Consider the following 27,524-nt stretch of genomic DNA (forward strand, 5'->3'; position numbering starts at 1 on the left):
TCCTCTGCCAGGCAAGATGCTGCTCCCTGAGTTCTAGTCCTCTGTACAACAATTTGTACAGTGCCAGGAGAAAGCCAAGATAAGTTTTGAGGTTACCTTATATCTTTTCATTTTATCCATAATCACAAGTCTGTCTTGTTTTCTAATACCTAAAAATAGTTGCTTCAGACTTCGCCGGTGGTCCAGTGGGTAAGACTCTGCCCTCCCAATGCAGGGGGTCCGAGTTCGATCCCTGGTCGGGGAACGAGATCCCACATGCATGCTGCAACTAAGAAGTCCACATGCTGCAACTAAGAAGTCCACATGCCACAACTAAGAGTCCACATGCTGCAACTAAGAAATCCACAAGCTGCAACTAAGAAGTCCGCATGCCCCAACTAAAGATCCCACACGCCGCAACTAAGCCCGGCTCAACCAAAATAAATAAATAAATTTAAAAAATGCATGTTAAAAAAAATAGTTGCTTCACATGTTATGTCCAGTTTTATAGTTGTTTACAGCAGAAAAATAATTCCAATACCCAATAATCTATCATGGCCAGAACTGGGAGTTTGTGTTTTGATATTTAATATGTGTATAAATGGGAAGTCCATTTACTCTGTATCTGTCCTCTGGGAGGACATATACATACTAACTCTTCTATGCATAACATTATCAAGACATACATACACTTAACACTGTTAAGACTAAGAAGAAAGAAAACACTAATTTGTCATCTTTTCAGATGCTGCCATCTTATATCCTCATAGATTTTATTTCTATGTCATTCCTTAACTATTTATCTCCTCTGTACTCTTTCTAGCTTTCTATTCCTGTCTTAAAACCCAGAGACTAAACCTAAATTTAATAATGCCCTGCACTCTAGTGCTCGGTCTGATCTTGGTGTAATAGACAGATGTTGGTTTTTTTTTCTTCTTTCATCACACCACCACCACCTCCCACCCCTGCTTTCCCCACCTTGGTGTCCATACATTTGTTCTCTACATCTGTGTCTCTATTTCTGTCTTGCAAACCAGTTCATCTGTACCAGTTATCTAGATCCCACATATATGCGTTAATATACGATATTTGTTTTTCTTTCTGACTTACTTCACTCTGTATGACAGTCTCTAGGTCCATCCACATCTCTACAAATGACCCAATTTCGTTCCTTGCTATGGCTGAGTAATATTCCATTGTATAAAAGTACCACATTTTCTTTATCCATTCGTCTGTCGATGGGCATTTACACTGCTTCCATGACCTGGCTATTGTAAATAGTGGTGCAATGAACGTTGGGGTGCATGTATCTTTTTGAATTATGGTTTTCTCTGGGTATATGTCCAGTAGTGGGATTGCTGGGTCATATGGTAATTCTATTTTTAGTTTTTTGAGGAACCTCCACACTGTTCTCCATAGTGGCTGTATCAATTTACATTCCTACCAACAGTGCAAGAGGGTTCCCTTTTCTCCACACCCTCTCCAGCATTTGTTGTTTGTAGATTTTCTGATGATGCCCATTCTGACTGGTGTGAGGTAATACCTCACTGGAGTTTTGATTTGCATTTCTCTAATAATGATGTTGAGCAGCTTTTCATGTGCCTCTTGGCCACCTGTATGTCTTCTCTGGGACATTGTTGTTTTAATGTGCCCAGAACATCAGCATTCCTTTGGGAAAAATTTCTTCCCCAAATTCAGTAATGTGGTTCTAGAGAGAAATGCTCCATTCTTAAATTACTCCACCCCTGTGGCCATAGTTGATTGGTTCAAGCAGTAGCCATCTACCCCAATTTGAACCAACCAAAGTTCTTCCCTGGCAATTTTTTCACTGAACTTGAGGAAAAAAATATTAAATCTCTAATGGTTAGAGATACAGGATTTGCAGTTGTTAGCGCCATATTCCCTGTCCAGGGAGGAAACAAATCTTCAGTGAAAGAAAATGATTAGCTGACAAGCAGAGAAGCAAGTCAGAGAAAGAAGAAAGAGACAGAAATACATGCTGGTATCTCCTGATGGTGTTCTAGTCCCTAATTTCAGATGTTTCCAAGGCCTACAGGTATCTTGTACTCCTTCTGTGCTTCAGTTATATGAAATACCTGTATTCCTTCAATAAATTCTGTAAGATAGTTCATGTTGGATTTCTGTCATTGTCCTAATATTTTGAAAAATGAGGGAATTACGTTTTGGGGTCTTATTCACTAAATGCCTATTAATATAGCTCATATTCATGTAAAATTTAAAATTACAGTACTACGTACTAGGTTCATACCTGCCTGTGTCTATTATGACAACATCCGGTAATTCTTTTGACACAACCATTTCAACCAGATACCTCCATCTTGTATCTCCAAGATGCAATTATGCACCCTTTGGCAGTTTGCATTATTAATCTGGGAGGATGATACACTAACATTCAAGTCTATAACCTAACCCTAAACCCTAAATCCTAACCCTAACATTCTGATTATCTACTATTTTTGATTTATCTATTTTTGATTATCTACTATAATGGTATTTTGATAAAATTTTACATAAATGATTTCTTTCTACTAAGATTCCACTTCACAACAATATAGAGGATATGTATTAACTTTCATGTTGATAGAAACTGAGTCTCAGAAATGTTAAGAAACTCGCTAAGGGCAAAAAGTTCTAGCATTAGGACTAGACCTTATAATTCAATCAGGGTATTAGTCCCTTAACCTGGAAAGTCTATTTCGATTAAAGCAATATTTTTTTGAGAAGTCACATGGCACTATAGGCTCATATTGAATTTAAAATCTACTAATAGCCTTTGGTATTTTTCATAAGATGGCAAGTACCCTAGTTTTTCTCCATCCAGAATATATATAAAGCAATATTATTACATTTCAGTGCAAGACATTTATTCCTATTGAAATGCTGTCCAAGTCCTCTGCTCTTCCTTATTGACCTTCCTGAACTTTGATTTTCATCTAATGTACTTATTTCCATCAGTGTGTCTAACAAAAACATAGATTGTGTTTAAGTCTGATGAAAATGTCCAGAGCCACCCGTAAGTGTTTACACCTGCAGAACGACATCCATCCATACCCATGTCTGTATGTATACACTTTGAGTATGATTATTAACCAGCTCTGAATCTATCTGGACCTATATGTAGCCTATATTTGCCCATCCAACATTTACTGAGCATTTACTTTGTAGCAGAGCCGTCAGTACCCCCACCCACATACTCTCAGGCCCTCCTATTATAGTGTATGCCCACCCAACTTCAACCTGCCTGAGGGCTTCCTTTGGAGGTCCTTCCCATCCCCACCTGTGCGCACGGCAGCCCAGACATGCTGGAGAAAACATGCTGGAGAATTAACACCTAGAAGCAGCCCTTAACCAATGACTGGAGGTATTTGCCATATAAATACCCCAGCTCCTTTGCCTTCGGTAGGATAGTTCTGAAGCCTTCTCCCTTGATTCTAGAGTAATGACCCACTTGACAATGCACCCTTTATAAGCCGCCTTCCCAGTTTTTTCCTAGGATCATTTTCCAAAGTAAACTATTTGTATTCAAATCCTTGTCTCAGGATCTGCTTCTGAGGAAACCTACCTAAGACAAACATTTAATTTTCACCCAAACTAAAATGACCTTTAAAACCTTTCACCATTATTATCTGTTTTGCAGATGAGAAAACTGCAGTAAAATAACTTGCCTAAGGCCAACATCTGGTAAATGGCAGAGTCAGGAGTGGATTCCAAAGACTACCATGCTGTGTGGCATCCCATGGCCTCCTCTGTAATCTGCTCACTGCCTTCTTTGGATCAGGCTCTACCAAGACCATGGCATTTCCCTAATCAAAACTGTGTGTGTGTGTGTGTGTGTGTGTGTGTGTGTGTGTGTGTGTGTGTGTGTGTGTGTGTGTGTGTGTGTGTGTGTGTGTGTGTGTGTGTGAGAGAGAGGGAGAGGGAGAGGGAGAGGGAGAGGGAGAGGGAGAGGGAGAGGGAGAGGGAGAGGGAGAGGGAGAGGGAGAGGGAGAGGGAGAGGGAGAGGGAGAGGGAGGGGGGGAGAGAGAGAGGGAGTGAGGGAGGGAGAGAGGGAGGGGGAGGGAGAGGGAGAGGGAGAGGTGGGGTGGGGAGGAGAGTATTACATTCTCTCAGTCACTTAACTCCAAGTCCTGCCTCTGATAGTAGGGTTGAAGATTAAAGTCTGCAGTTTTATTTGTTTTGTTTTGGTCTTTCTGGATACCGGGAGTTCAACATCTCAGTGCTGAAGCAGGGAGTGGGCTGAATGTGATGTGGGGTGTCAAGTACAGGACACGAATAAGGTATTTCAGTGCTGTGCAACCAAAGTACCCTATGTTTATTCTTGACTTTCCTCTTCCCTCTTTAAGACAGACATAGCACTCTGTTTCATCACCCAAGAAAATTAGACTAGATTCCTTTGAATTTTCTGGAATTCGTAATCATATATTTTTCTTAGGTTTGAGAATACTTTTCTTTTTAAGATCTCAATAGGGAAAATTATAAGCATATACCATAGTAGGCAAAAACAATGTAAGGGACCTCTATGGACCTATCTGGCTTCAACAATGATCAGAACATGGCCAATTCATCTATACTCCACTCACTTTTCCCTCCCATATTATTTAAAAGCAAATACCAAACATGATATTTCATCAGTAACTATTTCAGTATGTATTTTAAAAAATAAGAACTCCTAAGAAAAAGAAAACCCAATGCGTCATTAACATGCCTCAAATAAAATCGATAGTAATTCCTTAATATCATTAAATATCCATTCAGCATACAAATTTCCAAGTACATATAATTATATAATAATTATGAATATGTGTGTGTGTACATTTAGAAAAAAGGTTAACATGTTATGACTGGTTGAAATGTCCCTTAAATCTCTTTTAGTCCAGAGAATCCTCCTCTATCTTTCTTGCAATTTTCAGGGCACACTTTCTCAGTTAACTGAAGCTAAGTCCATCTCGGGCAGATGTTGGTGGTTGCTGACCAGGTAACAGGACTCTGAGCCACTGAGGGCAGAGACGGTGGGGGAACCACAGGCACAGTAATTGTGGGGAATAGGTCCTTCTGGGTTCATTTAAAGCGGTGCCAAACAGTCAGGTGGACCCCAGTCACCACACACTCAGCTCATCCTTGGCAATAACTGAAGACAAAGTCCAGCAGCCAGGAGTGTGGCAACTACAGCTGTCTTCTGGAAAGCAACACATCAGAAGCCTGAGTGACTCACTGTGTGTCTTGAACTACCTGGGAGTGGAGGGAAATGGTGAACCCACCAAAGGAGGTTTGGATGGAGTAAATCTGGAACCCAGGATGCAAGTGCCTGGGGAGGAAGAAGGGGGGAAGGGAGCATGAAAACATCCCTATGCACCTGGCATTAAATAAGTGAATGCAAAATTAACCAAAAGGATTAACTGCTCACCAGACTTAAGGATGCTCTGTAGGCTGTAACTACATTCTAACAAGATAGACTCATAAATCATAATGCTGGGACATTTCTTGGCTTCCTAAATGTCCTGGGTGCCTCCTTTAAATGGGGCTCTTCACAAGATGACAAAAACAAGTCCTGGGGGAACAGCGGTTCACAGACATCCGTGAAGGGAAGCCAGCCAAAGCTACCTTTGCTCCCCTACCCCAGAAATTCCCAAGTGACTTCATCCTTGACTGCCTTACTACTCCGGTTACTCCACTCTCTCCTTCACTCTAAAGCTGCCAGTCTCTGCTTCCCCTCCCCCCTCAAGAACAGTACCTCTGGTCCCTACTCCCTTTGTTCATTTCAACTAATTGCTGGTGTCCCTCTAATCCAAGCTCCATCCTGGCAGCATCTTCTGCCTGAAGATTTTAATAAGAACCTCAGCAGGCTCTCCAGGGCCCTTGACCACTCTTCGGAAAAAACCAAAGCAGACGACATGTCCTCCCTCACACCACTGCCCACCGTCTCCACAGAAGAATCACAAACGTACCAAACTGTAGCATCTTTGTGCTTCTGCTATGTAGCTTTCCCAGTTGCTACTTCTTAAGATTCTCTTAGAAAGTTAACAGAGACGCAAGATTTTTCCACTGTTTCTGTTTCCCTTCAGCAAAACCCTGCTGACTTTCCCTATACATAAAAGAAAAAAAAAAACCTCACCTCTAGACTTTTAAGTTAATGGGAGCATTTTTTGTTTCCTTCATTTATTACAACTATAATCAGTCATGTTTATCATAATTCACATTTAGCATTGGAAAGAAATGAGTAACTACTTTTCTTTTCTTGTAATGTTTTTAAGTCCTCATTAGAATCATTTTAGTTGCCAAGCAACCTTCACTTCTATGCCTCATATGTGAAGAGATTAGGCCAGAATTATTTTTTAAAATCAATTTTAGGATTGAATAGCAACTTTGTGTGCTAGCACACCTCTTTATAAATGCTAATACTGATTTTAAGATCATAATTGTTTAAAATGTGAATTAGGAAAAGCAAAGAGGTAATTGTAGTCAATCTACCATAAAAAAGTTAATATCACTGCAGTACATAAACACGCATAGAAGAGAATCTAGTATACCCAAGTGTGTCGACAGTGCTTATCTTGCTTTGGTGGTAGAATGGATGAATGCAATTTTCTTCTTTTTGCTAGTCTGTATTTTATAAGCTTTCTATAGTGAACATAAATAATTTAAAAAGTTATTAAAATGTTAGCAATTATACTCCAATAAAGATGTTTAAAAAAAGTTATTAAAATTTAAAAAGTAAGACAGGAGAGCTGAGTTACAATTAGATCTTTGTAGATACAAATATGAGAAGATGGATGTTAGCTGCACTTATTGTGGTAATCATTTCATAATATATGTCAATCAAACCATTATGCTGTACACCTTAAACTTATACAGTGATGTATGTCAATTATGTCTCAAAAAAAAACTGGAAAAAAAGTAAGTGTGTGAGCTGAGTTATAGTTAGATCTTTGTAAATACAAGAACTTATAAAGTAGTGGGAATTAAATGAGAATGTGTATATAAAAATATTAATATAAACACTGTGCTGTTCATAGTAAATACTCAAAAGGTAACTATTACTAGAAAAAATTTTAAAGTCTACGTACGTGGTATATTTTATGTTATGTACATTTTACCACAATAAAAAAGTCTATGTAAGTACAATATAGATTCAGTCTATACTAATAATTTAGGGAAAAAATCTATTTAAATTTGGTTGGTCTTTTAAGTCTTCACCCTAAGGATACTGGCTCTTCTAATAATCAAAAGTACTTGCTTTAAAAAAAGACAAATTCCCAAAGGACTTACAAGTTCACAGTCAACATCATGATTGAGACCCCATTACGCCTTCTCCCAGACATTTTCAGTCTCAGAAATCATTTCAGGAGTCTGACAGTGAGGGGAAATTGAGGCTCTGAGTTACAAAGTGACAGTCCAAGTGCTCTGGGTTTAAGCCAATGACAACCTCAAAAACAAGACTGAAGGCTTCTTTTTTTTTTTCAGCAAAAACTGTTGACAAAGTTTTTCTGATCATCCACAATAGTGGAATATGGAATGATATCATACAATAGATTTAATAAAACTTTTATTAAAATGACGATGGAATAGTCACAAAGTCTTTGGAATAGGGATTCTTTTTTCAAGTTCAGAGTTAATAAAGGAAAAGATAAAGAAAACATGAAAAATTTAACTACATAAAAATGTAATATTTCATTAATGTCCCCAAAACAACATAAAAACTGAAACGAGAGTGAGGAAAAAAAATGCCTGTAGCAAATGCCAATCAAAGAGTTAACAGGCTTTTTTTTTTTAACCATAAAAAGCTTTCATAACCTCTAATAATAAAAACATTAAACAAGTGATAAATAGGCAAAGATATGGACAGCTCACAAAGTTAGAAATATAGTTAGCAAACAAACTTATGAAAACACACTCAACAAAAACTTGGTTTTATGTATCAATAGTGCCTGTTACCAGATAGAGAGAAACGAAGGTAAACGATTAAACAGATGGAATCAGAAACGAAGAGAGACAGCGTATAATGTTAGCATTTATGAAGAATAGAAGTCACAAAATTGAGGTTTAGTTGATCAGAAATAAGGGAAAGTTTCATCAGGGAGAATTTTTAGAGGAGGTAAATTAAAAAGACAAAAACACAGAATAACTTCGACTCCAAAATGAGAATCTCTCAATCTTAAATTTCCACTGTGACTTTTTTTTCTTTTTACTGTTACATAAGTTTCAGGTGTACAACACTATAATTCAATGTTTGTATATACACTACACAGTGATCACCCCCAAAAGTCTACCTACCATCTGTCACCATACAATTGACCCTCTTCACCCCTTTTACCCACCCCCCCAGCCCCCTTCCCCTCTTGTGACCACAGATCTGACACTTCAAAAAAATTTCTCAACTTCACTGACATGTGACTCCTTATCGGTAAGAGATATGGTTCCTTTTCTTTGAAGAACACATGGAGAGTTGTTTATAAGATACTTAGATGAAAGTAGCAAAACAACGGCAAATAATACTTTCTCCTAAACAGGTAACACAAAGTAAAATTTCCAGTTTTCAGCTTCCCGCCTTTGCCCTTTGCCGTGTAAGCACCCTCTGTAGCTGGGGGAAGGTGCTGGTAAAAGCTTAACGATGGCCTCTCCAGAGGTGGGGTCGAGACAAACCCGATTGGTAGTGTTTGCCCATTTCCCTGGAATAAATACTCCCAACACAGGGAACGTCAAGCTCCTGGCGTGACTTTCATGGACCACGGAGCTGGGAAGAGACGCAGCTATCTCCACACCACTATGTGTATATGTATGATACGTATGTGCTATACGTGTATAGCATATCACTATATAGCATTTGTACCATACAGACACAGTGGCCATCTCAAGAAGATGGATGACAGTAAAATGTGGTAATACACTAGAAAATGACGAGTTTTGAGGGTTTATTTTTATTTTTAATATAACTGTAAGTTTATATAATTTAATTTTTATTGATGCCTGTATTTAGCAATTGGCCTGCTAAACTCCTGATAACGTAACAACCTGCTCTCACAGAGTAAGACTTTCAAGATTGTGACAGCATCCCGTCAAGTGTGGTGCCCTGTGCATCTGCGTAGGACGTGCGTAGCTGACCCTGCTTCTTCTCTCGCTCTTTCCCTGCTGTCTTCCTCATAACCACTCTAGGACAACCCCAACTAGCTGGTAGCCCAAACTACCTGCAGACCAAGGCACCAAGTCCAGCAGCTGTAACAGCTCCAGGCAGAAACAGGCAGGTCCTACCAACAGGAGGTGGGCCAGGGGTGGGTCTGCACTTCAGATAACCTTCCCTGGTGGTCTCACTGCCAACCACAGCCAACAAGTGAACACACCATTTTTGCTTTCATGTTATTTCCTAATGTGTTTCCATCATGGACTTAACAACCGGCATGTCAATATAGGGCCTTAAAAAGTCTGCTGCAAAAGCAGCACTTTTGAAGAAGTGCTCAGAGGAGCACGTCTCCAGTTCCCTCAGCTAAGCCACTACTTCTGGGTCTCTGATCCATGGGGAACTGGCATATACTAGGGAGCCAGGCCCCCAGCATCACACGAAACGGGTCTGAGTGTGGCTTAAAGGTGGAAATACACATTGGGAATGCTGCCTTTGAGTGCAAGGAACCAAATCATAGTAATAATAGACCACCACTTTCCGTTTATTTCCACGGCCAAAAGACTGACAGGCGGGAAGTTTTCAAAAGAGTTCCTGCATTTGAAAAGGGACAGAAATACAGGAAAATCTGGGCTTCCCTGGTGGTGCAGTGGTTGAGAGTCCGCCTGCCGATGCAGGGGACACGGGTTCGTGCCCTGGTCTGGGAAGATCCCACATGCCGCGGAGCGGCTGGGCCCGTGAGCCATGGCCACTGAGCCTGCGCGTCCAGAGCCTGTGCTACACAACGGGAGAGGCCACAACAGTGAGAGGCCTGCGTACCGCAAAAAAACAAAACAAAACAAAAAATATACAGGAAAATCTGACAGCAGTGGGACCAGAGTTGCAAACCTGCTCAAAGGCAGGCCTCTCTCTAGTTAGATCTGGCCTGATTGCTTTAGAGATGGCCAGGACACTGGCTTCGCCTCGTGATTGTCTAGTTCATACAGTTGAAAACCTATTTGCTCTATCGTTTTTCAGAGGATTTGTATTCTTTAAGTTTTCCGTGTTTCCCTAGCAAGCCTGAGAAAATGCTCTGGGATGTCCAAGAAGCAAGTGTGCTATAGGACGGTATTTCTCAAAATCAGTTTGTGGGGTCACCTCCTTCAAAACCACGAGACTGAATGAAAAGCTCTGGAGTTGACCCTCAGGAACCTGAAAGTTGAACACACCCCACAATGATGACTATTCATGCTGAAGCTGGAGAACCTCTGGTAGAGTGGAGAGAACAGGAGTGTCAGAGTTCAGATCTCAGCGGCTCTCCCACTAATGAGTTTGGCCACTTTCCACAGGTTACTAACATTCCTGAGCTTCAATTACCTGTTAATTAAAAGAGCAAAATAATATCCACCTCACCGAGTTGTTGTGAAGATGAATGGGGCCAATTCAGGTAAAGGCCCAGCCTGCCAGGCCTAAGAAAGGAGGAGATGGGAAATTCCCTCTAGTCACTGTACCTCACACCTGGAGAGGGCAGACATGCCAGCCTATCACAGATGCAGCAAGGAGGCTCCTTGCCAATACACAGCATCCCAATCAGAGAATACGAATTCACTCCAGAGGGCTAAGAACAGCCATGCCCGGGAGCTGCTCTGATGCCAGGAGCCTCAGGACGTGGGTGCCCAAAGGACCATCCTATACATATGGTATCTTGCAACCATGACTCCCAGAGATGGGAGATGCCACTGAGGAGGCTGCTGGGACAGCTGTGGTCTTCTTCCCAAAGAGCCTGTCTTCACAATGGCCAGCTTTCCTGACCCTACACTTGGCTTTGTTCCTTGGAGTTGCTGGTTCCTGGGTCCGACCGCCCTTCAACATCATGGCCCTTGGCGCCTGGTCTTGTGCTTTTGTTGCCTCTGGGCACTCGGCTTTGGTGCACAGACTAAGTTGCAGAGGGGTGAGGAACACTGAATCTTCCCTCTGCCACGGAGGGAACAACAGTCCCAACGAGTGTGTGTTTGCCTTTTTTGGATCTAACTTTAAAAATAGATGTAGTGTTTTACCCTTAATACGCTGAGGTCTATACAATGCTTTTAACATCCAACTGCAGGAAATACATCTATTAGTGGTACGGGAAATATACCTATTAGTCTGGAGGTTTCTTTTGTTTGGGAGATACAATGCACACACTAATTTAAATTAATTCAGAATTTGTTTGAGAATTCCAAGCAGATATCTGGTATATAGATGGGGTCCAATGAATGTTTCCTACATTGAATGGAGTTTAATTTCTAATCTGGGAGACACCAGGCCTGCAGACTGTGGGCACAGAGTGCAGACTTGTCCTGTGGGGCATGCAGGTCCCCCCGAGTGAAGGGAGCTTGCCCTAGGAGAAGGACCTAAGCATGGCCCAGCTCAGCTTTCCAGAGGCTTCTGGAAGCGTGTTTTCTCTTTAGACTGGGCTGGGGGGCTGGGGGCATGAGGCAAGTTGTTTCAGTTCTCACAGGCTCCACTTATCGTCTCCTCTGTCCATAGAGACACTAATACCTGCCCTATTTCAGAGTTGTTTTGAGTTTCAAAGAAAATGGATACATATAGCCCTCCAAGGAAGAAATAAACAACACACCGTAAATAAGACACTAGCTAAGCTGTGTTTCCTTTCTCGCTGTCGGGTAAGACAAAGATGTGGAGTTTCTTCCCACACTCGACCTGGGAGCAGGAGAGCTGCGTGCTGAGGGTCCCTTGCTGGGACATGTCTGCAGCTTACTTCCTGAGGCTGTCAGAAGTTGTCTTGCATTCAGAGGGGGCCAGAACTGGGACATCTGAAGCCCTCCATTCGGCCCTCAAAGCTGGCAGCCCTCTTACAAAGTGAACACGTTATAAAAAGCCCGGATGATCTCATAGGTCTTTCCTACCTCTGAAACAGATGGTGTGATTCACATACGTTTGACATAAACGTACCAGCGTTGTGATGATTTGCCTCATTATGCTCAGTGGAAGAGTGGATTAATGAGCAATGATATGGTGACAATGTAAAGCATGACCTCTGATTAAAACAGAAGGTGGGAGTGGGTTGTTTCATGGTGAAAGCAACACACTATGACTCAAGGCTCTGAATTTCTAATCAGAGATCTGTAACCTTGTATGGGGCGTCGGGAGGCTTGCTAGAGGCCTTAATTTGTACGTGCCGGCCACCCATGCCTAACAGCCTTGTAATAAGTCCTTCCTCTGAAATGAATGGTTAATAATACTAAAGAGAGAGCCATCAGTAAAGACTGCCAAATGCCCAGGATGCCTTAGACAGGAGTCAGACTATTAGCTGGAGCTGCTAGAAAAATGCAAATCCCACACTGCTTTTGCCCTTCTGGTCAACCATCTACCCAGGCCAGTGCTATCCCATGGGCTTTCTGCAAAGAAGGGAGTATTTTCTACTTACTCTGTCCAGCAGCAGGTACCACTTGTGGCTATTGAGCACTTGAACTATGGCTGGTGAAGCTTAGGAACTAAATTTTACATTTGATTTAATTTTAATTAAGCAAAATGTCTACATAAATAGCCACAGGTGGGTAGTGGCTGCCATACTGGCCAGCACAGCTGTAGCCAGTTCAAACCTCTTCAAGGCATCTGCATCAAGGTGAGGTTGAGACAGTAGTAAAAAGTAGATGGACTAATTAGTCAGTCTGAGTTCAAAAGAGGTTTTATTTCCTCCCTTTTTTTTTTCAAGTTGTTGGGAGGAGTGGCTGAAACCTGAGTCTGAAGGGAGAGATGAACCCCCCCCCCCCCCGCACCACTCCTCCCGATAAAAAAAACTTTCCCCACACTTTGGTAGTGCTATTTCCCTCGCTTTCCATGGGTATTCAAATGAGAAGACTTCTAAACTCATGAGCAAAAAACTAAGCTCGATTGTTTTACTCTAAAGCAAAAACTCTTCTTTACGAACCAGAGAAAATAACCAGTAAGGTAAGTTTCAAGAGAAGCATCAGCCTCGCGTTACTGTTCTCGGATCACGTCTGACGAAACCTCCAGAAGCACAAGCAATGTCCTACCGTGGATAGCTGCCTGTCACAATCCAGCTTTGGCTCCCCGGCCCCCAGCTCTAGCTCCACACCCCTGCCCCACTAGACACGTCCACTGATTCGCAGACAATTCGCAGACAAAAGGGTCATCTCCCATTCCCTCCAGACATAGGGTGTCTTTTCTTTTTTGCCTCTTTCATGTAAATTCTGTGGCAGGAAACCCTGCAGGACCTCAGGTGCAAACCCTTGCCTCTGATGGCTCCTTGCTGCCTTCTGGCAGCATTCCCACGCCCTGCACGAGAGGGGTTTGAACAGACCGCGGCTGCTCTCCCTAGTCTACGTCCTCACCTTTGGTGTGAACTCGCTCAGAGTCTACATGGTTTAAAGAATTTATTCTTCCTGCACACCTTACCTTAACATTGCCCTGGCTTTGGTACATTTTTTCTTTCCCCGAACGGTGCATTCCTCAGGTATTCTAAGCTTGAATAATGGAATAGAGGTTCGGTCACTGTAATTCTCTCATGCAATGCCCAGCCAAGTGTCAGATGCAATTAGGGGCTTAATTAGGGGCTACTGAGACTTCATGATAATGGATAAAAGACTGTTAGACTCAATGGCTTTTTTTTAAAAATAGCTTTGGGATTTTAAGGTACTTTTCAGTTCAACATAACAGTATCTTTAGCCCTGCTAGGATTCACTGAGGGGAGTGGGTCAGGCTTGGTCATTTTTTATTTCGCAGGACCTCAGAATCGGTCATGTATTTTTCAGGTTGAGGTCATGATGATTTGAAGGTTAGGGCAACAGCCTTGAACTGAGTGGGCAGCTAAATGACTGGCAGGGGAGGAAGAAAGATGGCATGATAAAACTATTGTTGGACCTTGTTTTCTCAACAGTGAAATGGAAAGAGAATAAAAATGCTTATTCATGAAATAGTCACAGTGCCCTGCTAAAGACCAGTAAATAAGACTATCACGACTGTATGAGGAACTTTGCAGCTTATCAAGTCGGGAACCAGGTGAAAGTAAAGTGCATAATGAATAATGGCTCGTTACAGCCATGCTTCCACCCATCCCCCCATCTTCTAGCTTATCTCCTTGCATGGATATTTTCCACAGAGATTATTTTGAAATAGAAAACCATTCAGTCTGCTCCCAAATTCATCCCAGCTGAAAGACTAAAGTGTAACTAAATAGAAATTTAATTAAAATTTAATGCTAAACTAGTAAAAATACTCCCTCTTTTCCAAGTTAAAAAAAATCGATAATAAACAAGAAAGCAGTGATTCTCAAAGTGAGGTTCTCGGAGCAGCTGCAGCAGCATCACCCGGGAAAATGACAGAAATGTAAATTCTCGGGCCCTACCCCAGACCTGCTAGAGCAGCCAGCCTGCGGGTGGGGCCCAGCAATCTGTTTTACAAAAAACCTCTGTGTGATTTCGCAGAACATTTGAGAACCGCTGCTTTAAACCAAATGGTGGAATCACCAAAACTATTCTTTTTTTTTTAACATCTTTATTGGAGTATAATTGTTTTACAGTGGTGTGTTAACTTCTGCTGTATAACAAAGTGAATCAGCTATACATATACATATATCCCCCCAAAAACTATTCAATGTTTTGCTAAATTGTACTAAATGAGAATCTCCAAAATGTCAGTTTTTTCTGAATTCTACAAATAAGGTTTGACTGAGCACTAAACAGGTCCAGCCAATGAATAATCCCTAGCTCTGAGCTCTAACAGCCCGGCATGTTGTGCTACCTGGGATCTGACCAAGCCTCCCCTATACTCCCTGGGAGGCACCAGGGCAGGGCCGGCTGGTGGTGCTTCTGTGCTGAGACACACATGCTCATCTGCTTCCGGTGGGAGATGGAGGGGTTTCTAAAGGGGCAAGGAGGGGGACCGGTGATATTGAAACTCTATGAATCTTCCATCATTTCTTTTTGGGAACGGGAACAAACACTTAGTACTTTTCAATCACTACTTCACATATAACAATCAAAAGAAAGACAGTGCCTACAAAATTTAAAAAAAAAAGGGCATCTTTGTTGATAATTGCTTGTCAGCTGCGCTAAGTTGCTCATCCCTCACTGTGAGTACGGGTGATGACAGAGTGCACGCCTAGATAACTCCCTGCCCCTGTGTCTGTCTGCTCATTTTATAGATCCTCAATCCTCAATCACACTGCTCATTTGCCAGTACCTTTCAGGCACAGACATCTGGCTTTGCCTGGTCCTTTCCTATTGCTCCACAACCACCCTCAAGATTGTGAGGGGAATTATTAAGACTTTATTTTCCAAATGATCCAAAGGCTTTCGAATTTCTATTTGATAACAGCGTTTGCTCACGTAACCTAGTCTTCGTGTGCCCCACGAACACAAGGACAGAAAAGCACCAGATGTACCACTGCATTTTATCATATTTTTCATCACAAGAAAAACCTCCATCGTGAGAAAATTGGAAATGCAAACTCTCCTCAGTAACTTTTCTTGCTTTAAATCGCGCTTCTCATCACGACCTATTACACCCACATAGTCATGTGCCATAGGCACTGCACAGTCTCCAACATTTCAAAGGCTCAAGAGCTATTTTTAAACCCCAAATGCAATCTAGGTTGCTATTCTATAACGCACTTTTTAAGGAAGAACAAAGTAAGAGAGTGATTTTTATGCATGTGGGCAGTTCGCCAACTCACCGAAAGATTGAACACAGCTGTCGATGAGATCGTCCAGGCTGGCTCCTTTGGCTAAATGTCCCAGAGACACCATCATTCGGAACTGGGTGATCTGGGCCAGGCTGGAATGGGAGGGGAGGGGGCTGCTGGAGGGCTTCCCCTCTAGTCTTGCTTTAGGGGCTGCTCTGCAGCCATGAGAAGGTTTCCTGGGGAAAGAGAAAAGGCAGGGAGAGTAGAGCAGCCAGAGGACGACCACACTGACAGCTCTGCGCTCTGCAGGCAGATTGAAGAGGAAAGGAGTAGAGATACGACAATTAATCCCGGGAGTTGGACTGATAAGACATACCCCTCCCACTTGGTAAGGGCACCAAACGGACTGGTTAGCTGTTAAAGAGACATCTCTCACACTAATAGCAAGGTGAGACTTCAGGTTGCAAACAGGGCTCCTCAGCCTGGGGTTAGGATTGCTTTGGCCTGCTTTCTCCAGCTCCTGAAAGGAAGAGGCAGACGCAAGACTATTCTTGGCAGTTTTTAGCTCCTAGCAATACATTTTTATTTTAGCCCTGAGACCACTGACTTGGGTCTTAAGAATTATTTAAGTTTGGTCTCATCTTCAGCTAAATTCGTTTGTCTTGAGCAACATCAGAGTTACTGTAGAAAGTCAGGTGGCCTCAGAAACATCTTTAAGGATTTTGGGGGAGAAGGCAAAGACCGAGGACCCGTGTGCAGGGGGTGAGGGTTATGGCGGTGGTGTTTAGATGTTAATCTAGCCCTTTTTCACAAATCTTGGTTGGTTCTAAGATTCTGTTTTTCATTACTGATAATCATTCTGAGTCATTTTTATCATTCAACATTATTCTATCAAGTCCTTACTGATTATGAGAGCTTTATTCCAGAAGTGAATACAAAAAGACAAGTCTGAATCTGAAAGTGGCTTTAGAGCCCAAGAGGTCACTTTCCTCCACTTTCACTTAGCTTTATCTTTGGTCGTGACCTCAACAGTATAAGTCAAGTTGTTTGCAAAATGATATCAGTAGGTTAATTAAGCATTTTATTTTTCCTTCCATTAAAAAAATAAACATAACATACAGAGACATATCTATCATCTTTGAAGGTTTACTAGTGATACGTGTTGTTGCTGATAACTCCTTTGAGTATATTCTCCTCTCCTTACTGTGGCTTTGGCTATTTCATGTTTATTACCAAAGAGGAGATGAAGAAAAGAAATATATCGGAGATCCATAACTTTAACTAACCACTATATATTTGATAAACACATGATGGCATTAATTAATCAATAAGTACTTAGCCTATGAGCAACACATGTGTGACAGGCCAGAGAGGACCAGTGAGATGGTCTGTGAAAGTACTTTGCAAACTGTAAAACATACTCATTATGTGTTAGTTGTTGTAGTATGAAGGTGATCTGGAAGTTCCTTAATACAAAAATCTAGTTGGAGAATCAGAACCAGACCAAGAAAAGATAACTCTATAAATCTTAAATAACTGTCCTGTGAGTGTCAAGGGCAAAAAGTGTGATGTTCTCAGAGGAGGGAAAACCAGTTCTAGGTGGAGTGTTGAGGAAAGCTTCTTGATAAGATGTAACCTCACCCAGAAGGGACTGAAGAAGTACTCAGATCAAAATAAAATGCTGGGGCACACATGGATTTTGGGAAACCACCCTGTTAAAAAGACAGTGGGACCACTCAGTACAAAGCCAGACTCGTGAAGGGAACACACTGACCTTCGAGTTCCCTTTCAAAGGAGCTCCAGAATGCTGGTCTGGCATTGGCTGCCGCCACCTGTTCCAACCTAGGATGGGCTCAGTGAAATCCAATCAGAAACTGGCGCTTGGGAATCTGCTAACCCAAGGCAGTGATTTCTGAAAGATCAGGTTGGTGTTACAGGACTTGATCAAGTTTCTGGTCATTACTGATTTTTACCCAGGCCCTGTGATAGCCCCAAGATCAGATCAGCATCTGAAAATGAAAGAAAATAATGGCCACTCTGAATTGAGTACCTTTGATAGGGCAGGCTCTGGGCTGGGGATTTACATGGTCTTCAAAGCTTACAGCCCAGAGAGATGTTATCTCCATTTCACGATGCTGAAACTGAGTCTAAAAGAGGCTGAATGACATAGACAAGGTTGTAGAACTCATATGTACTTGATCTGGGATTTGTACTTGGCACCTCTCTGGTTTGGTTTAATAAATATTTACTGTGCCTGGGACTATGCACCTTCCACTACATCAGAATTAGCAAGAGGAACTGAAAGGTTCAATTCAACTTAAGACAAAAGTAAAAACCTCCAAAAGCATAGCTGATAACATAAAGGCTGAATCTTGGGTCCTACTTCTTTTTCAGGTCCCCCAAAGTCCTCAGATCCCAGAGCTGGATGGCCCCTCCATGGTCATTCTCCAAGCCCTTCACCCATACATGTGGGGGTCTGGGCTCGGAAGGGCAATGTGACTGGGCACCAGTGCAGAGCCAGGCAGAAGCCAAGCCTCCTGTGTCCATGCCATGCTCCCTTCCCTCCGCAGAAGCAGTGATGTCTCTCTAAACCTGGCACTTATTGTGCAGTGTTGGGATAAGTCAGCTTTTGGCCTTAGCTGTTGCCTCTTCACCATTAAGACCTCTACCCAAGGCAGACTTGGGAAAGATGAAAACAAAGTCCTTCTTGTTAGAAGCCTCTTTTTCTCTTAGGCCTTCCATATTACTTCTCCTTAGCCCCAAGAGAAGAGGCCCCGGCAACTGGAGGCTGTCTCCACACACAGCTCTTCCCACTGGGGCCGGGATGTGGGTGTCTACCTCTGTCTCTCATCTGGCCAGTCCAGGAAAAATTCTATTTTCTCCCTCAGTTGGTAGCATCAACAATTCAGGACTCCAAAAACTGCCCTGGCTCTAATTCTGGCAATGTTTCCTAGTGTCACCTGTAGGGGAAACTACTTTGGCGCAGGAGGTGATTCTCAGAGGTAGATGCTTTTTATCAGAACTAGGAGGGACTGGTACAATACAAGCAGAAAGAATGAACTTGAAGGGAGTATTTAGGGGACGGGGAAGGGAGGGTGAGATGCAGTCGGGGGGAGGCCGCTGAGACTCAGAGGGCTTGGGCAGGAGAAACCAGGGAGAAGAGAAACTGCTAAAACCCAAATGGCATCCTGAGAGGTCCGGAAGATGGGGGTTATGTGCACCATAAACTAGGAAACTGGGCAATTTTGCTGTGAAAATCTCTTGACTGACTGCTACGTGACAAACCTTCAAAGTGTTCTCTTCTGGTGAAATGGCTATAGATAAGGATTTATAAAATGCTTTATTTTAGACATAGAATGCATTCGCCTCTAAGTCTGCAAAGGCATATGTATTTTTAAAGGAAAGTAGGCAAATGTCTCCTCACCAGCTCCCTCAAGTATTAAGAAAAAAAAGAAAGAAAAAAAAAGCGCCCTAGAGAAACAACTTGAAAGTGTTTCCTGAGGCTAAAACTGGCTAAGGCCCCATCCAGTTTGCCGAAGGAGACTGTCAAAACTCTGAAGTGGTTCAGGTGCAATCCATTCCAGCCTCAGGTATCTCAGTGGGGGTCACAATTTCGGGTTGAACTTTTCATGAAATTCAGCCCAGAAGAGTAAGGGATGAAATGGACAAGGAGAACGAACGGAAGCTTCCACAACTTTCTTTGCAGTGGAAGATGGCTTTGATTGACTTCTAGTGAGGATTTCTTCCAGTCCTGTCCTCTCCCCATTCCCATAATACAGACTCAGTTGAATGTACTTAAGCTCCTCCTCTCAGTCCGGTGCAAGGCAAAGCGCTGGACCTTCACGGTGCAGGACGGGGTGGGGGAGGGCATAAAGGACCAAGAACTTTTAGATCCGTAAGGTCCAGCAGGGCAACACTTCCTGCCTCGACTGGGCACGGCCAGGAGCAACAGAGTCTGCATGGATGGAGGTGGAAAGAGCACAGCTTTCCCGGCCCTATGCTGAGCCCAGGCTGTCGCCAGGCAGTTGTCTAGTTCTGGCCCTTTGGGGGACAAACTCAAAGTTGCCCGGCCCCTCCAGGCCTCCTTCTCCTGCCAATAGCTTTTTCACTCACGGTCACTTTTCCTTCATCTTCTGTCACCCCCAAGACACTCCTAAAACATGTCTCTAGGATCACGGTGGGTGGAGGGGAGTGCAGGTTTCCACCCAGGTGGTTATGTGGCTCACTGACCCCTGTGCACTCCTGGCAAAGGCAGTTAGTTTGTGGGCCTTCTGGGTCCGGCCCCACGTCCGCAGGGCAGGACGGGCCGCCAGGTGGCGCTGCAGGAGCTGCGGCAGATGCAGGGGGCGCGTAAAGTCCGTGAGTGGGAGTTTCAGGGGCCCGGCGCCGGGGGACCAGGTCGCTAAGCGCGATTCCGGGGCTCGCCGGGCCAACTCTGGCCGCGCGTCCGCACAACCCGGCTCCCTCCCCAGTCCATCGGGCGAGACGCGCAGGGCGCTCCGGGTTCGTCCGTCCCTCGAGCCCGTCTCCCCCGACTTCGGCCGAGATCCCGACCGGCTGCCGCCGTCCGCACCCCGGGCCCGCAACTTCCCGGAGGAGGCAGCGCCGTGCTGGCCCCCACCCCACTTCCCATCCCGGCGAGGTCCTGGGGCCGCGCGCGCTGTGGCCCCCGCCCCAAGAAAGGAAACGGGCGCCCCTACTCACCGCGGAGCTTCTCTCGCTTTGCCCAGGGTGCCCATGGCCGCGGCCGCGCTCCAGGAGCCACCTCACCCAGCGCGGCGGGACAGGCTCGGCGGGGTGTGGCGCATCGCCACCACCCCCTGCCGGGCCCCTCCGCCCCGGCCTCCTCTCCCAGGACGCCCGATCGCGGCGAACCCGCAGGCACAAACTTTGTGTGAGCGCGCCCCTCGTCCTCCTCCTTGCGCGCGCGCGCGCACACACGCCCGCTCCAACCACCTGACAAGCGCTGATGTTATCGCCGAGGAAATGTGTGGCGCTGTTCAGCTCTTCCCCGAAAACTGCCCCCATTACTCGGTAGTCCCCGGAGGCCTGCGCCTTCCTCCAATCTCGTCTTTTACCCCTGGCGGCTGCTTCTCCCGGCCCGAGGCTGAAGTCGGAAGCGGAGCTGGAAGGGCGGGGAGGCTCCAGGTGCCCTCGACATCACCAAACCAGCGCCAGGAGAGGGGTTGGGAGCCGGGGGAAACCGGCTTCACCTGGTGGCTCTCGGGGCAACGCCCCCTCCCCGCCCCCACCTTCCAGAATTTCAGTCCAGTTTCCCGAAGACCCCTCGTCCCCTCGCAGGCCTCTCTGGTATATATCAGAGCGTAGAGTTGGGGGTGGGGTAAAGAACGAATACACGGTTGTGGGTCCGCCTTAGCCTGTGCCTTTGGGTGTCTTCTTGGTAGCAATTAACAAGACTGGTCTGGAGATACGTGCTCGGCACCCTGCGGGAGGCAGCGAGTCTGCAGGTGCGCTGCAGGTCAGGCGGGACACAGCTGCCTGGCGTCTGTGGATATGGCAGAGAGGGGGTCAGGGCTGGGGAGGACTTTCTGACGGCAGATCTGGTCAGAAATGGCTGCCTACCCCTGCTTGCCGAAAAGATAGTGATGACAGCAATAGCTAATGTTGACTAAGTGCCTTGTGCTAAGTGCTTTCTGTACGTTCCTCATGTACGCCGTCTCCCCCAAATACCAAGAGGTCACTGTTTTAAAGATGAAAAAAACGAAGGGTTAGAGAATAATATGCTTCCCATCACACAACTAGTATACAACAGAGAGAACCACGACCTGGGCTGAGATCCGGCTGACTCCCTGTAATCGCTGTGGGGTTGTCCTAATAACATACCCATTATCAGTGTCACATGCCCTAACTCTAGTCACATTAATAAGTCCTTTCCCAGCCATAATGTTCTGGACCTTAAAGCCTCATATGTATGTGCCACCTTATCCTAAACACAACAAATAGTTCAAGATAGCTTACAAAGATGTGTAACTCACAAAAAGAAGTGTATGAAATGAAATGAAAAGTGAAAATTAAAGTACATGAAATGCAGCCAGAAATGAATTTTGTTATTAATGCATCCCATGGAGTCCAAAACACTTGCTACAAGTGGGACCAAAGATTTGTCTCCTGGATTTCTAGCAGTCATGTTCAAAAGGGAAGCCTTGTCTAAAATTCAATCTCTGTCACATGCAAGACAAAAAAAAAAAATTGCTCAAGAGAAGATCAACTCTTTTGATCCTGAGCAGTAAGAAATTTCTCCAGAGAATCCTCATGAACATTGTGTAATAGAACCAAGTCCTCAGTCACAGCCATACACACAGAAGGAACATTTGGATATTTAATAAATATTAAATTATGACACTCTTCCAGAATTACACTGTATATGCATATGTATACATGCCAAATGGATAAACACGTACCTTTATATAAATGCATAAATATATGTAAATGTGTTTAGATAGATAGGCTACTGGGTGTATACACACACTACTGAACACAGTTGCAGGCAGTTGTATGCAGCTATACACCTGCAGTTCACTATGTAATAAGTACAGAAATGATTAGCTATTAGTTCATTCAAGAAACAAGTCTTGTGAGTCTTGCTGAGTTTTCTAAAGAAAGAGGCCTGCTTCTATCTAGGAGGCTGCTTCTGCTCGGGCTTCCTGAGAGCTCTGCATTCCACTTGCACCTGATTGGGTTTCTGGGCCCAGCTGAGCTCTTTGAAGAGGCTTTCTGGCTGTTCCTACTTGAGCAACTTGTCTTTTCCAAACACCTAAAAAATGAGAAGTTAGCTCCATCTCTTTCTTCATCTTCTGCCATGTGGTTAGTCTCCATGGTGCTGAGACACCTCTGACCTCAGGAACAAAGTGCTCCTTCTTTTCTCTTGTTCTCTTATCCTCTTTTCTGCTTCTCCAAACTCTTTGATAGGCAGTAGTCAATGTCTCTGTAACAGTTGAGAAAGGTTGGGGACCACTGTTGTCTTCTGCTCACCCTTTGGGTAAGGTCATTCCTTGGGACCCTTTCTCTGTTATTCTTTCTTCTTTCAACCAGGGACTCTTAACTGATATCCCCAGACCTTTTACTTGGCTTTTTGGTGAGTATCTGCGAAGCCTCTGAAACTAAAAACACCTGTTTTCATCAGATTTTCTAAACGATCCACTACTCAAATCCGGTGGGTTTTTTTTTCAAATTAGGTGTTTTTAATTTCTTCCATGACTTCAACAGGACCCAAATGACTCCCATGTCTGAATATCTAACCTTGATATCTAACATCCCAAACCATATTTCCAACTGGTCGCCTCCCCGAATTGTCCCCCAGGGCTTCCTCTCCATCTCCACAGCCACATGTCTTGGCCCCAGTTATCTCTGAACCTGAACATGTGTCATAGCCTCATAAATGGCCTCCCTATAGAACCTCCTCTTCTCTGATCCTTTTTTCATGTTGTTTTCAGAATTACCTGATCATGTCATTTCTTTGCTTCCAAACTGCCAAGGAATTCTCCAGTTGCCTACAGAATAAACTACAAACTTCTTAACGCTGCTCACCTTCACAACTAACCTTACCTGTCCAGCCTGGCCTCCAGCCATGCCCTCCCAGGCACCTGACCTCTTAGGTTGTGACTTGGTCACTGCTGGTAACTGCTGTGCCCTGTGCCCTCACGAGCCTCAGTGCTCTTGCTTGTGTATTTCCTTCCGCCTGCCATCTCTTTTCACCTAGATCACAAAGGCACAGTTACACGAAACGCATAGCAGACTGTCAAGTCGCCCCAGAGGGCACACGCAGGGCTGCCTTCCAGAGGCAGGGGGTGCAAACCCATCTTGCAGAATCTGCCTGATGACTGGTTATGCTTGGAGTACCTACTGGCCACCACAGCTTCCACTCTGTGGTCTAACATTTTTTCATCCATTTGAGATACATTCACTGCGTGCCTACTTAGTGTCAGATGTTGTCCTTGGCATTGAGAATCTGACAGAGAACATGACAGACAAGAGCCTTGTTCACATGAGCTTATGTGTCTAATAAACAGACAAGTCCAAATATGCTAGGATGTTATACGCTGATTTCCAGGAGCTGCCACCGCAGAGTTGGGTTACCCCCGCTCTCATGGGGACACCATGGGGTATTCCGGTTAAGGCACCCATATGGACCAATGAGGACAAAGCTGCCACATTTAGGGACACACAGCTCCACGGGAGAGTGAAGAGAGATGGAGAGAGAAAAGGAAGGAGGGGATGTAGCACCATCCTTTCCTCTCCTGCTGAGTGTTGCTTCTGTTTCTGAGACAGGGAGAATTGGCCTCATTATTTTATTATTGTGACTGGCCATCCCACACTGAACACTGTACATCCCCGGTGCTGCTCACCTTGGACCAAAGCTAGAGAAACTGCCCACGTGAGAAGCAGCCACTTTTGCTCCGGACCTGTAGTTTGGGGGCTTCTGGTTAGACTCCTGCATGTTTCTTTGTCCTCGGCATCTTCTCATGGAGGCAGCCCACGCCTCTTTGGGAGTCTCTCTGTCCATGGGCCAGCTCTTCTGGAGAGCGTTCTACCTCCTTAAGGTACCCCCAGGATTCTCTAAAGGGAATTTGATGAATGTCATATAAATGGTATTTTAAGATATCCATTCTTGTTCTCAGCTGAAGGATGCTGCTCGTCTCTGTTGAAGCCCCTTCTCAGGGACCCTCTCCCCACAACAGGTCATGTTTCTTTACATCATGGAGCCCATATGTTTTATTTGATTTGGGAATTGTTTTAGGATATTAACAAACAAACAGAAATATATGTTGTCTCATGGCTTTTGCTCTCAGCGAGATGGGGGTCCCTGGAAGAGTTTGAACAGAGGAGCGAGGGGATCTGACTTCTGCTTTACAGGGTCCGGCTGCTGAGTTCCAGAGTGACTCATGGGAAGTAAGGGTGGGAGGTTCTCTGTGGAAGCGGCCTTCATAATGTCCAACTTCTGGGTCTGCCCGGTCGGTGGCCTTCCAACAGCTTTGAATATTACTCCGTGGTGAGAAGTGTAACGTCACATTTTACACTCTGTGACTCAGATGTACATTTGTGTTACACGTCAAACTGAAACACAAGCTGTGTGAAACATGATCCTTTCAAATCTTTTTTTTTTTTTTAATGACATTAAAAAACAAATGCTGGTCAGGACCCTCAAAATCGATCCATTAGTAGGCTGGGATCATAGTTTACAAAATACATCTCTAGGGCTACCTCTCATGAGGATAATAGATCTCAGTAGTTATCTCTGGAAAAGGGGAACTAGGTGGCTCTGAGTAGGGGGAATCTTGCTTTTCATTGTTTCCCCTTTTGTAACTTTTATTTTTGTATCGTGTGCAAGAATTTAGTCCATCAATGAATCCTATTTTGAATCATTCTGGCATAGAACTTCTTGCTTTCTGATTCTGGCCCAAATAGCTTAAAAAAACCAGAAGCTGGGGCCAGAAAAGGTTAAGTTGTCGGTGAATCTGCTTTGTTCAAGTTTATCAAAAAATATCAAACAATATGTTTTTCACAAATATTTGGGAGGCAGAATGGCACAGTAATTCAAAGTGTGAGCTCTGGAGTTAGACTGATTTTGAATTTCAGCCCTCATGCTTCCTAGTAATGTGACCCTGAGCAAGTTAACTTTTCTAAGCCTCAGTTTCCATGTCTGTAAAAATGGGTACAAACAAGGCCTACCTCATGCAACTTTGCTAATGACTATATGACATGGTCTATGCCTAGCACGTAGCAACCACTGTGGACACACTAATGTTTTAAGTGCCAGGTTGAGGTGAATGTTTTGGTAACCTAGTAAGTGCTATGCAATCACATCCAAGGGACACCTGCACTAGTCTTGGTCGATGGGGAGCCGACTTCTCAGAGGAAGTGAGGTGGGGGTTAAGATGTAAAGGATGACATGAACAGCTCACTAGCCAAAGAAAAGTGAGGGAAGAGGAAAGGCGAGGCCCGTGTTTCAGAGATGAGGAAGATGCAGAGGTAAAGAAGAAGCAGGGCAGAGTGCTTTGCTGAACTACAAACAGGAACTTTGATTCTCCCCACCCCCTGCCAATACATAAACAAGGTTCTCAAGTCTGACTTAATCTTATTGCCTTTGCAGAATCTGAGAGGCTTCTCACTTTGAAGGGTCCCCCATGAGCGCCTTGAGTCCCTCACTCCACTTTAGATGTGATTCAATTAACGCCGCTTCCCAAGAGAGCCTCTGGGTGCTTGGGTTGAGCGCTGCTGGAAAGAGGGCTGAGTTAATTACCATCCAACACTGAGCTTGTCAAATGGCTGTGCTGCAGTCAGAACAGCAACAATTTAAAAGCTAAAACTAGTTTAGTAATGCAACCGCTATTTTTAAAACTCTGATTGTGCACCTGAGCACCACCCTAGCACTAATACTACTTAATCATTTAACACCTACAAAGACACGGGTAGAAGCTCGAAAAAAACCCAGTTAATAGAAAGATTCGAGTGGCCTGGACCAGTCAAAGGATGTGGTTTTCTGAGTACAAAAACTGTTTAATATGCATTCAAAAAAGTACTGTGATAAGCATAGTATTAAAGTGAAAACTCCTGAGTATTAATAAAGACACTTGCATGTGAGCGATGGAGAAAATCATTGTAAATTTATATGGGTAGGTGCTTCTCACACGGGTATCATCAGCAGACACATCCTTAAGGGTCTAGAAGAAATTTTTTTCCCCCTTAAAAGGGGTCATATTTTACTCATATTTAAGAAATACTGAAGTAGGCCATTTCACACACAACTCACAAGCATTTTACTTCTTGATTTGACAGTGGAGTTCTAACACCCCAGCCCACTCCCCTGTGCCAAAGCCCAATTTTCCACCCTACGTGGGATGTTAAGTATCTTTTTCTTCCGTCTGATTCTTTGTGGTGGGAATAGAGAGTGAAACTCTCATGGGCAGATAGCAGGCTTAGGAAAGTATACATTGGGATGGAATAATCTGTCTTGCCTGTTCCTCTGGATTTGGAGGTGGGAAGTGAGCCCAACTAAAAAGGCTGTGACTTAACCCTGTAGGTAGCTGTGTTCCCTTGGTACAGAGACTGCTCTTCACAAATAATAGTCACACCCAAGACAGCATCATGAAAATTAGAAATTCACTGATTAAAAAACAAAGCCGAAGGCTTAAGTTTGCTGCAAGTATTGATCAAGATTGATCCGCCTCCCTGTCTCACTGGTAACAGACTCAACACATTTTGGTTGAAGAAATTTCTTGGCATTCATCCAAATGATAGCCAGCATTTACTGTAAAAGAAAACTGTCTTTTTTTGTCTTGTCTTGTTTTGTTTTGTTTCTGCACCTTGCATCAAACTGAGAAAACTTGCCTCTGAACAAAGTGTACAGCTGGAGTAGTCTACATGATGGCTTCATAAGTATGGATGGAGACCCAACCAAGTGTTCAGCTGAGTTGATTTTTCAACTAAATCAATCAGTGAAAAGTATCGCCATATGTTGTGATAAATCCAATCAGTGCCCATTTATATATGATTTTCAAGTGCCCCAGAAATGAGGCTTTGTTTCCTGAGGAAGGTCACCTCATGCTGGCCCTTAACCTGGCTCATGCAGGTGTGATCCTGATGTTGTGTTAGTGCTCTGGCATCGTTTGTATTTGGGTGGAGGTGTGAAGAAGTCTGGGTTAGACATATGATGGAAACAGACAAGTTCTATATAATCAATGTTGGCAGTTGTTTAAAACATCCTCTTTTTTAAAAAACTGAAGTATAGTTGATTTACAATGTTGTGTTAGTTTCAGGTATACA

The 27,524-nt window shown here is 43.9% G+C and overlaps 1 protein-coding gene across 3 annotated transcripts in view; it reads right to left on the bottom strand.

Annotated features, from left to right (window-relative positions):
• RASGRP1 (RAS guanyl releasing protein 1) overlaps positions 1–20,574 on the bottom strand; it is an 87,269-nt gene extending 66,695 nt beyond the window's left edge. For all 3 annotated transcript variants that reach the window (XM_060147019.1, XM_060147018.1, XM_060147017.1), the window contains exons 1-2: positions 20,445–20,574; positions 15,792–15,976 (exon numbers count right to left, since the gene is read on the bottom strand). In XM_060147019.1, the coding sequence (XP_060003002.1) occupies positions 15,792–15,976; positions 20,445–20,479 (220 nt within the window). In that variant the 5' untranslated portion in view covers positions 20,480–20,574. The remainder of the gene's footprint in view (positions 1–15,791; positions 15,977–20,444) is intronic.
• Between the last annotated feature and the right edge of the window lie 6,950 nt (positions 20,575–27,524).

Source organism: Lagenorhynchus albirostris, chromosome 1 (genome assembly GCF_949774975.1).
Source record: "Lagenorhynchus albirostris chromosome 1, mLagAlb1.1, whole genome shotgun sequence".
Classification (NCBI taxonomy): Eukaryota; Metazoa; Chordata; class Mammalia; order Artiodactyla; family Delphinidae; genus Lagenorhynchus; species Lagenorhynchus albirostris.